This window comes from Eucyclogobius newberryi, unplaced genomic scaffold (genome assembly GCF_026437365.1).
Source record: "Eucyclogobius newberryi isolate DKJ021-1_F unplaced genomic scaffold, fEucNew1.0.hap1 SCAF_1, whole genome shotgun sequence".
Classification (NCBI taxonomy): domain Eukaryota; kingdom Metazoa; phylum Chordata; class Actinopteri; order Gobiiformes; family Gobiidae; genus Eucyclogobius; species Eucyclogobius newberryi.
Window position 1 is genome coordinate 41,751,491 of NW_027315723.1, and position 16,016 is coordinate 41,767,506.

At 42.4% G+C, this 16,016-nt stretch overlaps 1 protein-coding gene across 2 annotated transcripts in view; it reads right to left on the reverse strand.

The window, feature by feature from the left end:
- Positions 1-15,440, reverse strand: part of LOC140361146 (major facilitator superfamily domain-containing protein 6-A-like) — a 58,516-nt gene extending 43,076 nt beyond the window's left edge. Inside the window, exons 1-3 of one of the 2 annotated variants that reach the window (XM_072446794.1) lie at positions 15,306-15,436; positions 10,964-12,269; positions 1,544-1,818 (exon numbers count right to left, since the gene is read on the reverse strand). In XM_072446794.1, coding sequence (XP_072302895.1) covers positions 1,544-1,818; positions 10,964-12,247 — 1,559 coding nt within the window. In that variant the 5' untranslated portion in view covers positions 12,248-12,269; positions 15,306-15,436. Of the gene's footprint in view, positions 1-1,543; positions 1,819-10,963; positions 12,270-15,305 lie in introns of both variants that reach the window. The other variant, XM_072446785.1, reaches the window with a different exon arrangement.
- Positions 15,441-16,016: the final 576 nt, after the last annotated feature.

The window sequence follows — 16,016 nt, forward strand, 5'->3', positions numbered from 1 at the left end:
CTAATGAGCAACGAGTTAAAGACAAATGGGGCATGCCTTTGTCTCTTGTGAATGCGCAAAATTAAGGGGTAGGGCTGAAGCAAAGGGCTGAGGGGTAGAATTGGGATTGGGCCTAAACCTGTTTGTTCATATGAGTCAATATTAGACATTGATTGTTTAAATAACCACGCCTTAGACTTGCAAACACACCAGTTTCTCCACAGACTACACTACTTAATCTTAAATTCAGTAGCTTTAATCTTCAGTTTTCTTTTATACATATCCAAAAACAAAAGAAACAGAACAAACAAATAAACTATAAATAGTCCTACACTTGTTGTCCAGCTTAATTGTCCCATCTTGATCAAGATGGGACTAATATATATATATATATATATATATATATATATATATATATATATATATATATATATATATATATATATATATATATATATATATATATATATATATATATATATATATATATATATATATATATATATATATATATATATATATATATATGAGAAAAGTGGAACGTTTGAAAAAGAAAACTTTATATTTAGCTCAGTGTTTAGATAATAGATAGGCTATAATATATGATCACAACACTTTTCCATTCAGTGAACTTCCTGTTTTATTTATATTATTTCTCAGACTAAAGTATCTCTCTGAACCTACCCAGTCCGTGTGTCAACATTGTGTCCATGTCGCCTCCTCCTGAAACAAACAGCTCCTCCTCAGTCTCTGTGTCTGAGCATACACTCCATCGCTTCTCCTTCTTAAAACCTCTTACAATAAAGTTATCTGGAGCCAACATGTCCAAACTGATCATTAAGAAGGAAAACTAGTCAAGTATTGTCTGAAAAAAACACATTTATCGCAGGGCGCCCAAAGTATATAACTTTGTAATTTGTTTGAACATTGTTCGATCTGTTTTTCACTGTCACCCTTTGAGGTACAAAAAGGTACAAATTTAGTTGAATTGATGCAGGATCCAGCAATATGGGATGTCACAATGTCATTTTTTTGTGTTTCAGTGTTGGAAATTATATGTATTCACAATTATTGACAAATGACAAAACTGTGAAATTCTTAATTAACTTACATTCACATTGTTTAATAGATAATAATTTCTCTCATCTGTGAGCAGCTTTCTGAAGTTTAAGTGAATGGGACATAAGCATACAGATAAAAAACACACAGAAGTTTTTGGAGTATAGATTGAAAGATTGAATTTAAATATACTTGTGTCACAATTGTTTTGTTTGAATTTAAATTGTGATGGCAATTATGAGACTTCACCAAATGTGAAACACTTGTATTTGTGTGAATTGCTGGAATTTGGATGATTTAAGTATAATTCAAGAATGATTATATTGGGTAAGAAAACATTTTACACGCTCACGTAGCACGCTGGACCCAAAGCCAAGTCATGAGCATAGAGACACACTTTGCCATAAGAAAAAACGTTCCAAAGTGCTCTAAAGCAAACTGGTCTGGGCAGGTCAAAATGACGCCATAGTGCATCTAACAAAATTTAAGATGTAAAATGTCTTACCTGACATGCCCCACCAGCTCAATTAGCTTGTGGCTGGTGAAGTAGGCTGCAAGCTCTGACACATGACTCAGCACAGAGCAGACTCCGAACAGCGTAGTGGTGCCGTGCAGGTCCTCCAGGTGCCAGAAGAGGAAGGTGAAGACAAAACCATAGCCGAAGCCCATGAACCAGGCCACAAAGAGCACGGAGCTGTAGCGCACGCTACACATGAGCTTCAAGAGGCTGCTGTAGTGGAACTCCGGCTCCACGCTCTGCTCTGAGGACTGTGGAAGGGCCTGGGGGGGACAAGAATGAACATGTTCACATGACGTCTGAGGTTTAAAGGACATTAAATTTAAAGTGGAAATAGAGGGCAGTTAAATTGCACCAAATAATTCTTAAGATTTTAAATGGAAACTGACCCGCAGTTACAGTTACTTTAGCAACTTAAAATAAAATCCGATACTTTCCTCCTACTTGTACATTGTACAGTGTAGGTTGGGACATCAATAGCTGTCATGACCCTCCCACTGGGTGTCTGAACTTCATTGGGACGTCAAGCCTGCAAATAGTCTAGGCCGCCACAGGGTAGTTGATGCTTCCCTCATCTCAATCAGTGACAGGAAGAATTATGCTATGGCAATACAAATCTTCTCTTTCTCCTCAATCTCCTCTCACACACTCCCTCTCTCTTTCTCTCTCTCCCTCTTCCATCCTTCAAGCCGGTGCTCCGCTGTGGGCTCATCAACGAGGACTTGAGCTGTGCACTCCAGTAATGCGACAGCTAGGGATGCATAGCGCTACGACGGACCGGATCTGGACTTGTAAAAACGTTTCGGTTCAGGTCCAAAAAAAACAAAACCCCGGTGATTCGTTCTGGACTCATAAAAAATATAGCACTGACATACTATATCCTTTTTGTTCTAGAATCTAGACCATCTTAAACCTTCCATTGATCGCGAAATTCGCGCTGGAAAAGACGTAAACACTGCCATGCGCCGACGTCAATAGCGCACACGGACCCTACATAGTGACGCACGCGTCTTCCGGGCATAAGTTGAAGCCGGCGAAATAAGTTTAAAGATGTGAGAGACAGGAGCGCCTCGTACATGTGAGAGACAGGAGCGCCTCGTACGTGTGAGAGACAGGAGCGCCTCGTACGTGTCGAGCTGTGCAGAACCGTGTATCCACATGTGAACATTGAAGCTGCAGCCGGCTTTAAGCCGTGGCCACCGCGTGCGATGTTGTGATCGTTAATATGCTGTGTGCGTCCTCGCGTGGTAAAGGGGCGGGGTCAGCGTGGGGTCTTGTCTGGGTCTTGGGTCGTGTAAATATGAATGAAATAACTTAAGTGTTATGTTGTGGTGTGATGTATTTGGCTTTAAGTAAATACATAGTAAAGTCAAAGTAATATTGCTTAATTGCTGCATTCATTAATTGGAGTTTATATTTTGTAATAGTATTTTGTATTTATATTCTACAGTTGTTAAATATGGTCTGGTGTTTAATGCTCCCAATATGATGTATTATTTTGATGTGTTGTGTAAAATATTTTCATATTCTACTTTTGATACTGCTAAGTTGATTGCTTTATAGTGATTCAAGTTGACTTTTATGCTAGTTTTTGTAACTCTGTTATTTTAAACTGTGACTTAATTATTTACACTGGTGCATTGTCTGTTTGAAGGTTTCTACCTGACTTTTGATGCCAATGGATCAGCAACATTAAAGAGTGGAAATGTGTCTAAAGGCAAAACATTGTATCAGATGAAACAGCTGCTTTGACCCTTGACCCAGACTGACTGTCAACAATACTCAACATGCTCTTGTTGTTGAGTTGAGTCTTGAGTTGTTCCTCAAGTGATGTGTGTTAACTGTTAAGCTATAGTTTAGCAGCTAGCTAGTAGCTTGTGATTTGTAAGTTGTAACTTCTGTTAAAAAACAGTGAATACCCCAGACAAGTTGAGTTTATTTCAATCTGCAGGTAAGCCTTGTGTTTGATAGTCGTCCTTGTTCAAGTGGCTTCAACTTAATTTAGCAAAGTAGCTTGTGTTACGCTGTTGTAACATTATGCAAATATGGCATGGTTTAGGTCCGGACCTAATGAGTCCGGACCTGAACCTAAACCTCTGGATTCGAATACGGACTTGAACCTGAACGCGGGTTTAGGTATGCATCCCTAGCGACAGCGGTGCTTAACTCGCAGTGAAGCTGACAAACGTACCCATGCTGATAGAAGCTTGCGGTTCACTCATGCTAGTGTCGACCCCTGTGTGTAATAAACTGGTTGTTCATCACATTTATCCAGTCACTTGTACACAGGACAATAAACATAGAAGTAGGGCTTTGGGATCAAGCCACAGTACCGTAGATCGCAATCAACGGGTTGGTGACCACCGGTTTAGGTGGCCATAGGGCAGCTGAAGAGTCCCTCTCCACAATCACCTGATCGGTAAAGCAACTAACAACAAGCAGACACTTACAAATCTTCACTATAGTTCACATAGATTAAGTACTAACTCAAATTTGAATAACCTTTGTTTGAGCCACAGCCCGAGAGGACTCTTTATATGAGGATACAGTGTTTGTGCTCCTGATGATTTATCCCGAGAGAGAACTTTGGTCCATTCCACACACAGGTTTCAATAAAAGAATAATATGGGAAGTAGTATCTTTATACTCCTCAAAAGTAGCCCAGTATGGAGGTTTTCTACAATAAGGACAAATTTAAGGTACACTTTATTGTCCCTGTAGGGAAATTCATGTTCTACATTTAATCCATCCTTCAATGCTGCTGCGGTATCTCCAGGTGACCCATTTTTGTGCTAGGCTTGGTCACAATTACTGTACCAGGAGGATTTTACACACTATGCATGTTTTTGGGTTGTTCCAAACCATGCTCAACTCCGGTGTGGAGAAAACTCATACTAGAAAGGAGGTTCTATCCTGAATAGATAAAAGATGCAGATGTTTATGCCCCTAATGAGAAAAAATTCCCCTTGCAATAAGAGGGTTCTTTACTTTTCTTCTTCCTTCTTCTTTTTTCCCCCAATTAAAAAAAACATTAGACACAAAAACAAACAACAACAAGAACATGACCAGAGAGCAGATTTTAAAATAGACATGAAATATAAAACAAAAAAAAGCATAAAATATACATCTGTTTGGCCTTAGTCGGTCAAATTGGTTCAAACTAGTCTGTCTGTTACTATGGCAGTTTAGTTCTTGATCGTCAGTGGGGTTGAGTCATCCATTCCTTTGTTATGGCCTTTTTTCTTGCTGCCAAAAGTATGTTCCAAAGTTATCTATTCATGGTGTCCATGGCAGGAGCTTTGAGTACATAGTTCTAAATTTGAGTGGGATGGCGATCTCAAAATCAGTCTGCAGTGCATTATTTATTTCAGTCCAATATTTTTGAGCAACAGGACAGTCAAACACATGAAAGTGGTTTGCCTCTTGGCTTTTTTAGCATTTTCTTGTGAAAAATTGTGTTATGAAAAAACGTGACATAACTTGAGGTATGGGGAGTCACTGAGTGGACGCACATCACCTGCTGCTGCAAAACATGGTATTAAAATCACCGTTTGATCCACCTAATTCTAAGAACAAGGACGAGAGATGAGTCAACAAGGAAGACCAGGCCTCGAAATATATGCGGGGCCCGGGGCCCGGGGCCCGTGGCACCTCTAATCACCGGCGGGCACGGGGTTGGGCCCCCGTGCCCCTGTTTCGAAATTCCTCGAAAAAAATCAAGATTTAACTAGTAAGGCCGTAGTTATTTTATTACCTGGTTTACGGATTTTTACATATATTGAACAGGCGAGCGAAATATAAGGGAGAGGGACGCGGCGCGCAGGAGCGTGTAACAGTAGATTTATCGTGTTTTACACTCAGAACCAGTGGCGGGCCATGGGTCTGGGGCCTTCAGTGAGGTCATACACAGTCCCACCCGAATGAATCCACCTCTTATTACCATCATATTACCATCATTATGATGCCATGGCTCTAGACCAGGGGTGTCAAACATACGGCCCGCCAAAAGTTTTAATCCGGTCGGCCGGATTTTTAGTTTTTTTTTTTTTCGCTCATAGAACTGCGCGTCCTCCGCCCCGCGCCTCCTCCGCCCCGCGCCTCCTCCGCCCCGCGCCTCCTCCGCCCCGCGCCTCCTCCGCTCCTCCTCCTCCCAGCGAGTCGTCCTCCGTCGTCCTCCCCGCGCCGTCCTCGCCGCCCCCCCCTCCCCTCCACGCCGGTGTCCGCTCCGCGCGTTCTCCACTCCGGTGTCCGCTCCGCGCGTTCTCCACTCCGGTGTCCGCTCCGCGCGATGCCAACTAGTGTTCTGTATTTTCGATGCCTTATACAGCCATTTTAGATAATTTATTAGTTCCAGATGACCATATTATAAGTTTCCTCAAAAATAAATGCCAAATTAGCCTATTTTAGCACATAACGTCATTGTGATGACGTCATGACGTGGCTTGAACATCATCATAACAGTAGAGGCAATGTAGCTTCAACATTTGCACAGATTAAAAGGATGACTGATTCAAGGAAGAATTTCTCCATAATGAGAAAAAGGATGTAAGTATTTCAACAGTTTTCTATGATGTGAGAGAAATAGACCTAAATATTAATAGGAATTATTTGAATTGAAGACACTTAACTGCACACAATGACACTCCGACATCTATCTAAAATCTGGTCTGTTACAGTAATCTCTCCGCTTGAGATGTTGATGGTAAATGTTGACTCAGTCGGTCCCTCATCTTCAGTCGGTCCCTCATCTGCCTGAAGAGTGGGTCCAGCTCCAGTCTCCCTCGTGTCCGTCTGTCCGTCTGTGAGAGTCGGATCTCTCCTTCACTCTGGAACTCCTCCAGGTTTCTACGCTTTTTTCCCCAAAGAGGTTTTTTTGTAGTTTTTCCTGGCCGAGAAGGAGAGTCTAAGGACAGAGGACCCTGGGACATCGTCCCTCGCCACCACAGACATTGTCTGACTTCATCGCCACCACAGACATTGTTGATTCATTTCTCCCTGTGGCCCTCAGAGGCAACTGTTGTTGTGATTTTGGGCCTTACAAAAATAAATTGATTTGATTTGAAATCAATTTATCAATGGAAAAAAAGGCAAATTCTTGAAAAATATTTGGTGTTACATGGCTTTCCCAACATAGTTGGTAATGAAAGTGATGCCAAAGGAGGTCAATGAATCTATGCAAAACATGTATGATCTTGACAAGTATGATACATTTGTAGAAGAACGCTTTACATCAAGGGTAAAACCCATCAATGCAACCATTACTCGTAAAAACCTATGTCTATTCAGCAAACCAACTCTGAACTAAAGTAAAACTCAAGGCAAGATTTGTGAACTCAAGAATGGCCGTGCTCTCTTTTCCCGACTTTATGTTGCAAGTCAACAAAGAGAAGGAGATCTCAATGAGTTCTTTCGCCATGAAAACCAACCAAGCCCACCATCACTTTCAGTAGGAGGTCAAATGAAGCAAGGAGACAAATACCTCTTACTCGACTGTCTAGGAGACGACATTGTGCTACCAGATGATGTGCCACAGGTTCAGGCAAAAGTATATGATGGTCCTGCTGTGGTTCACCTTCTACCTCGAGGAACTGCTGTTGCGATGGAAGACTATGCAAACCAAGTCTTCATTCCATATATAAAACATGAATTGAGGATACCTAGCTGAAAAAAGTGTTTGTTTTGATATACCTGAAGGCAAGCTTGTGTATAGCACCATAGATGACAGAATGTTGTGTTCTTCCAAAGAAGGTAATACAAAGCCACTTGGACCCTGCAGACACAAGGACGCAGATAGCAGAATCTTCATCCATGTGAAAGATATGTCTAAAAAGGGACACAACAATGATCTAATTTGGACAGTTGATACAGATGTTGTGATAGCTGTTGTGACTTTCAAACAAACTAGCTCTGAATGAATCTAGGTGGCCTTTGGGACAGGGAAGAAATTCAGATACATTCCTATCCATCAGATTACTGCAAAATTGGGACAGCAGAAGGCAGAAGCATTGACATTTTTTTATGCCTTCACAGGATGTGACACAGTGTCCTACTTCATCAACCATGTTAAGAAATCTGCTTGAGACTTGGAAGGCATATCCAGATGCAACACCAGTTTTCCATACATTGTCAAGAGAACCGCTGCGTCTTCGAGATTACATCATGAGAGTGATGGAACGTTTTGAGATTGTTTTGAGATATAGCACACATCCCACCTACATCTGCAGCTTTGAAGGAACATACCAAGAGAGCATCTTACCAGGCCGGTCACATTTGGGGGAAGGCTTTGGTTGTAGTGCTTGGCGACCCTGACCTACAAGACTGGAGATGGAAGAGCGAAAACAATGGGTGGATTCCAGTGTGAACTTCATTGAGTGAGGCATCTAAAGCTTGCTATGAACATCTCTGCTGTCACTGCAAGGTTACTTGTAGGGTAACTGCAAATGCTACAAAGCAAACCTCCAGTGTACCTCACTTTGTGACTGGGATGGACATTGTTAGCAAGACTAATGATGATGTACTAGAGAAAAACAATGAACATTCAAAGATGGACACGTTCATGAACATTACAAAATGTAGCTTAAAATTGCTATATTTTCTAAATACAAAATGTAGCTTAACTTTATGAACATTGAAAATAAAATAATTTTATACAAATAAGTCAGAAATTGTCAGATCTTATCGTGTTGTGTTTGCTTTGCATTTCACAAGTTGAAGGAACACTAAAAATGCTATACCGTTTACGGTTTGAAACTTCATTGATGGTGGCCATCTTGGATTTCAATATGGCTCCATTCTGCAGTCTTGGTCACTCTTGATAAGCTTCAGCACTTGTAGCTTGTCAATAAACATTGTTAGAATGCTAATTTGTCATGGCTAATTATTCTTATGCAACACAATGTGTTAAATATTGCATTTTTCAAAATCCAAGATTGCCACCACCTGGAGGTGTGGAGGAGGATAAAAAATGATTCCTCTACCATGTCATTCATGTCCAGAAATGTTCATGATTTCCCCAAATAGTGAACAATTTCTACAGATTTTAGTCTTAACTGCTGGACTATTACTGGCAGATGACAGACGGTTGAGTCATTTGGGGGAGGTGGAGCTGATCAAAACATGCAAACTAAACAAAGATGTTAAAATCTTAAAATGGTTGGCTTATTATCACAATTTCACACCTAACAGCACAGAAACAAGTTTTATAAGTCTGGACAACGAAAGGTATAAATCAGAATCAGAATAAGGTTTATTGCCATTTGTCAATGAACAAAATTCACATAGTGTAGCACAGGCAACATAAAATTATGAATGTATTTAATTGTTGTGATGCTTTATCTTTATTATTAATGGTGTGTAGGTATGTTTGATTTTGGCTCAGCTGATTGCTCGTCAGCGGGGTCGGGGTTAATTTAATGGGGCGCAGGTGTGCGCTCGTGTTCTCTCTTGTGGACACACGGCAAGGCGGCTGAGGGCTGGGGGGCCAAGGACTAGCGCGGACACCAGGCCAAACGTTTGTGGAATATAACCCGGATTTTGGAGCAGTGATCAAGTGCCTAGTTTGTTGGACAGTCCGGACCCAGAGCGGCAGACCGGTAGATCATTCTTTTTGTTTGTTTGCTCGGCGCGGTGGTGATGGCACAGACACGCGCACCGCTGCACGCTACGCGGCGCATTCGTATTTTTTATACGGTTGCGGGATTTAAGAACTGTCTTTTTTTGGAGTACCTATCGGAGAGGATTTATTCTTTGACTTTGTGGACTACTGCTGAACACGGGGATAGTTTATAGACACTGGGAGCACCTGCGCCAAGGGCAGAGAGACTTAAAGGGGCCCTACACAAACTTTTTGGGGATATATTTTGTTATCGTTTAAAGGGTTCAAATATAATTTGTTGTTGTTAAAAGCTGTGTCTATCTTTAATTTCAAGTTTAAATGCATATCACATCTGCAAGGACAGTTAAATTATCATAACCCAATAATTTTGATTGGTAATTTCCCATTGGGAGTGTTACAATAGGAACTTGTTCTGGTGGTAAAGTAGAGCCGAGTAATTCGATTACAAAAAAGCTTTGATTATTATTCAATTAGCTCGATGTTTTGTTTCATTTACATATTTCATTGAAAACACGTGGATTCTGTGGCAAGCGGAGCGCACAGAACAACTTGTGGCGCTTTTGTTTCCCACGGAGCTTGTTCCGCTCGGACCTGTAGCAAATAAAGCACAACAGAGGAGAGAGCGGCTTGTTTTAAAACCACGAGTGCGACCGGGAAGAGTTTTGTTGTGTGAAAGAGCACGGTGTCCCGAGCTGCCACTCTAACCACCGCAACTAGCGCCGTGTGCCGCCCGCCCCGCGTCCTAGTCCCGCCACCGCTGAGCCCCCACTCCATACTCGTGCTCCCCACGCAACAACCCTGATCACACTTGTATGTTTAAAACACGCCGCTCTCTCTTCTGCTGCGCCTTGAAACAGCAAATACGTCCATGGAAATAGCAAGAGGACCACGACCATATTATAATAATCTGATGTGAAACAGACAGTCCGCGACGTCACCGAGGCCAAAGTGACCGGCACACGGAGCCAACGCCGCAAATGCAGAGCCACAGCTCAAAAACACCAGGCATCACTGGTCCCACCCAAAATTAAGTTTTACGAACAAATGTCTTATTTTAAGTTATGTGACAGAAACACAAATTAATTCATAGCTACTGTAACTGTTAACAAACTAAAACTATGTGGTGACAAGTGAATTAGTCCTTTATATATATATTCTTTATATACAAACAGAACAGTTTGGACTGAAGTGAAATGTTGCCGTTTTGGAAACATACTGATGTGAAATTAAGAAACTCAATTTGTTATTTGTTAATTACTATGAACTATAATGTTTATTTAAAAAAATATTTTATATCCTCTTAAATGGTTTACTGGTAGTACAAAAAAATTAACCAATTACTCGATTCATCGAAGAAAAGAATCGATAGATAGACCTGTACATTTCCAGGACTCTGGGACGAAAAGGTGGGATCACAGCCGATCCTTCTCAACCTGGACATGGACAATTTGAGCCATTCCCCTCAGGCAGGAGGGTACGGTCCATCCTGACCAGAACCTGAAGAACCAAGAACAGTTTCTTTCCCTCTGCCGTTGGACTCATGAACACTGCTTGTTTTTTGGGGTTATGTGGGTAAAATTAAGAAATGTGAAAGAGAAGTGCAGCCATGCCATTCACACGTACGCCATTCCCAGAACCCCCTTACAGATATAATCTAAACCCACTCTCTTCCCCTTTCATGCTACAAAAATAAATAAAGCTTTCAAGCTGTAAAAAAAACATTATCATTAGTTGCTGTCCTAAAACAAGCATTTTGATAGTCCACATTTTGTAAGATGGCATAAAGGCCTTACCTCTTCCTGTGTGTGCTGCTGCTCCATCACCACGCTCTCAGGCACTTCAGACAGGTATCCTTCATTATTCTCGAAGTGGAACTGGGTGGCCACAGCGAATGCCAGGCCCATAAGCACCCCGAACACGATGAAAGCCATGCGGTAGTTATGGAGCCTGAAGTCTGGTATGATACAGCCCAGCCCTGCGATAGCGACAGTCAGGTGAGTGTGGTCGATTCCGATGCCCACCAGCAGCATAGCCAGTCCCCACCCCAGGGACCCCCACATCCTCTGTAGCCCATAGCGATCACGTGCTTTCCCCAGGTATTGCAGCGTCACCGTGTCCACGATGGTGATGGCAGGTGCGCTGAAGAACTCACCCACAATAACCACCAGCAGGATGAGGAGGAAGATAGACTCCACTTGGTCCTCGTTGTAGGTGATGTGGTACTCTGGGGCAAGGGTGGGTGCAAGGGTGTGGGTGCTGTTTGGCGAGGGCAGGGTGCTGTTTGGAGCTTCAGCGGGAGCGGGTGTGGTTGAGTTGGAGGAGGCTGTGATTGAGTTGGTAATGCCCTTTGTGGTATTGAGAGGGGCTACAATGGTGTTGGCAGCACCTAGAGCAGATTCACTGATGTTGGAGGGCAGGACCAGGCTCACAGGATATGCGGAGACCCCCAGACCCCGTCGGGAGGCCGAAGTGTTCCAAATTTCAGCATTCAATCTGGATATGTTAGTAAGCAAGGTAGTGGCAGTAGTTTGAATTGTAGTAGTACTTCTGGTAGTTGCAATTGTGAGTGTTGTAGTAGATGTTGTGGGCAAAAGGGTCTCTACACATTTCATTTCTGCTGGTTTAACAAAGCCAATGCCAAGATTGAACGTCAGCCAGCAAAAGACTGAAAACAAAAGCACTACCTTTCCCTTCTTAAAGCGGTCTGCAACCACTCCCCAGAAGGGGGCGCTGCAAAATTCGATGAAGTAGCGAATGCCCACCAGCATTCCACTGCGGCTGGGAGACATGCCCAGCTGCTTGTAGTATACGGCCAGCAGGGGGTGCAGAGAGCCATACGCTGCATAGAAAAAAAAGTAGAAGACTTTGGAGACGAGGAGGTTGGTGTTGATGCGTAGAAACAGCCTCTGGCAGCACCCAACAGGGTTGGGCTGAGGAGCCCCATCAGGGGCAAAATCTGCAAGAGCAGGGGTTGCATGCTGCTTCAGAGTAACAGGGTTAAATGACTCCTCCAGTACATATCTGCCCTTCTGCTCCTCCTCGTCGTCTGTGAGGATGGCAACTTTGTCAGCTGCCATATCTGCCACAGAAACAGAGCAGCTTTAATCAAAAGACACCCTACTATCATTTTTGCATACAGATTTGAAGAGACAGAATAAAGTCACACACACAGTAAAAGCCTGATAAAATATAACAATCAATCAATAATTTGTAAAAAAAAAAAAATTAGGGCTGCCGTAAACTACAGAGGATTGCAGAGCACCACTGCCATCTGCTTGGTTATGCTTTAATAAGCAGGGTTGTCAAAAGTATACAAAATTAGATTAGGAGTCACTAACCTTCTGAGGGCTGAGGGCTACTTTATGAACACATACTTGGTTGAGAGCTACCTGTTCAATTCGCCTAAATGAGCCTATAATTACATTCATAACCAAATTACATACAAGTGCATGTGTGGTCTTCTACGTGCATTTATCATGTATTTTTGAAAACCCTTAATTAAATTACCGGGATGATGGGTGCCTTGTTCGGACCAGTGCTCGCCCCAGAATTTTTTTAAGGGATGGTAAATATGCCTCATATGGGGTTGAATTTTCCTCCAAGGATGGTTAAACGTACCTTCATTATTTCCAAAGGTACATGCACCCTAAACATACTATTACATGGTGTATATGCCTATCCACCATCAAGAAATTTAAATATTGGCTGCCCAAACCGTAATGAAATCGTGGAAATTATAAATAAACAAAGACATAGCGATTCAAATGTGAGCACTGTATCATAATACTGAATTTTATTGTATGTAATGAAAATTGGTACAGTTTTAGCTAATGGGTGATGGCAGTATTATAATGCTGAAATAATTTAGACATATCAACTCTTCTTGGCCTTTTCATCCATTGGACACTGGCAGCCTCATAGTCAGGATCATAGAAGATCATAGTCAGATACTTTAGGGGTGAGCAGAGTGAATATATTTATTTGCTCCAAGAGCTGCATCTTGAGGATTAAAAATGTATGGATATAGATAGATATATAGATAGTTTTGTTTTGCACTGTGCGATCCTGCGTGGCCCGGGAATTTCGCGGCTCCCATAGTAGAGCGCATCTAACAGATTAAGGAAAAAATACTCAACTCTGGCATCGACAAGCAACCGGTCAATGTAATTTTGCGCGACAACGCTGCTAATATGAAGAAAGCCATGAGTGAGATGGGGGTGCAGAGTGTGGGCTGTGTTGCGCATTCTTGCCAACTTTGCGTACATGAGGGCTTTCTTTCCTAACGCGGCGTGATAGACACCGTGGCTACCTGCCCCTGGACACTGCCCCTGGACACTGCCCCTGGCTGCCCCTGGCTTATTCTCGTCTCGAAGACATTCAGACGGATTTCATCAAGAAAAACATACATTTTATTATTTAAGCCAGAAGAGTATTAACAGTGCAGTTCTGAAAAGCAAATTACTGGCCTTACTTTGACACTGTTGCACTTTCATTTAATACGCAATTAGCTTATTTGTTTACATTTCTGCTGGGTATTTTAAGTTGAGCTGCTATTTTTATTTAATTGAAATTTTGGACTATTATTTCTTATTTAAGCTATCTCAAAGAAAGGTGCACTGTTAAAGTGTTGAAAAATGAAATAAAAACTGGGGACAACCTGTTTACGGACGGAGGGAGACCTACAGTGGGTGAATGAGCTTAATTCTCACTTCCTGAGGTTTGATCAATCACCTACCCCTCCCTCTGCACAGCTGCATGCTCCCTCATCCATAGCTGGACAATGGGCCGCACCCGTTCCTCTTCACACCTCTGCTCCGGCCCATCAGCTCACCACTCCACCTGGACCCACCCATCCCCCCAGCACACAGTCCCCTGCCAAACACTGACTGTCATAACAGCACAGGTGAGGAGAAAGCTGAAGAGGATTAAAGTGAGGAAGGCAGCAGGACCTGACGGCATCAACCCCAGGCTCCTTAAGTCCTGTGCTGATGAACTGTGTGGAGTTATGGAGCATGTCTTCAACATGAGCCTGAAGCCGAGGGTAGTACCACAGGTCTGGAAGACCTCCTGCTAAAGACCTCAACAGCTTCAGGCCGGTGGCTGACATGAGAGCTATGTGTTAAGAACTTTTTCTTCATCCAACTTAATGTGGTTTCGCATTCCTAGGGCTATTTTTGATCATTTTTGCGGTCTAGATTTTTTTTTACCGTGACACTATGTGAACCAAGATTCCAATTGCTCTGTCCAAATATTGCGTTCATGGACAATTATATTCACACATAACTACTTTCTATGAGTCAGTCCTGTGGAACAGCAGATCAATAATAATCAACAGGAAGTCAGTATTCAAGTCTGAATGGGCTAACAAAGGAATTCTGTTTGTAACTGATATAATGGGCCGTAATGGGGAACTGTTTGACCATAGGGGATTTGTTCACCATTTTAAATTTGGTTTGTACACATAGAGAATATTATCAAATTTGTAAAGCTATTCCAACAGCATTGATCCACCTTATCCAAAATTCTGTTCTGGTCCATGATTATATTAAACTTCCGTCAATTCAGCCTTATATGCTGGAAAAGGCCTTCTCCAAATATGTTAAATTGCCTATCCCGCGAAATTTAAACTTTATCACACCTTCTGCTTTAATTCAATTGACCCAACTGTGTATTTATGTATGCCTTACAATAATTTAATCCCCTTGTTTATTTGTATTTATTTTTCATATGGTTAACTTCATGTCATGTTATCAACCTTCGAGACAATAGTAATTAAGGTATTCGTATTTTTTTAAACGCAGCAGACACATACACACACACACACACACACACATCCGTGTCTCATACACGGAAGTCATACATATTTTATCCACGGACGAGTAACGCTGGTCAGGCTTCAAATTTGAATTTGAATCGTTTCTTTCAAAAGCGAAGATATCCAGAGAACTCTTATATTATGCGTAATTGTTGACTGTCTCTAAAGACAGCACGGAACGTTTGCCGAGAACTCAAGCGAACACACGCGCGTATCATGCATCTAACGCGGTACTAGTCATGTAATATCGTCCGTTTGAGCGAATATGTCGAATATCCTATATCCAAACAACTCCACCGCGGTTCAAATTTAAGGCTCACCTGTTCAGGTCACTCCGCCCATGAAGCTCAGCGCGTACGTCCACAGGCTTTTCCCTCAATTTGGCCGCACATACGACGTTCACTGAGGGCTATTCTCACGGTAATCTCTCGGGACCAGCGTCAAACCGTTTCCACCTCCAACGCGCGACCATACAGCAGTGCGCACTTCCGCCTCTTCCTTTCATAACACGTACACGCAGCGCAGCTCACGCGGAAGTCTGCGTGCGGGAGGAGCCCCGCACATGCGCAGCACTGGTGGTGAAAGTTGTTCTTGTTCTTGTTCTTGTTCTTGTTCTTGTTCTTGTTCTTGTTCTTGTTCTTGTTCTTGTTCTTGTTCTTGTTCTTGTTCTTGTTCTTGTTCTTGTTCTTGTTCTTGTTCTTCTTCTTGTTCTTCTTCTTGTTCTTCTTCTTGTTCTTCTTCTTGTTCTTCTTCTTGTTCTTCTTCTTCTTCTTGTTCTTCTTCTTGTTCTTCTTCTTGTTCTTCTTCTTGTTCTTCTTCTTCTCCTCCTCCTCCTCCTCCTCCTCCTCCTCCTCCTCCTCCTCCTCCTCCTCCTCCTCCTCCTTCTTCTCCTTCTTCTTCTTCTCCTCCTTCTTCTTCTCCTCCTCCTCCTTCTCCTCTCAAGTCTACAACATTTCTTGTACTGTTTAGGTCACTAGTTGTGTTTCTCGCACCTTTCTTGCTGCTTCCACGTAATTCACTTTTTCATCGGT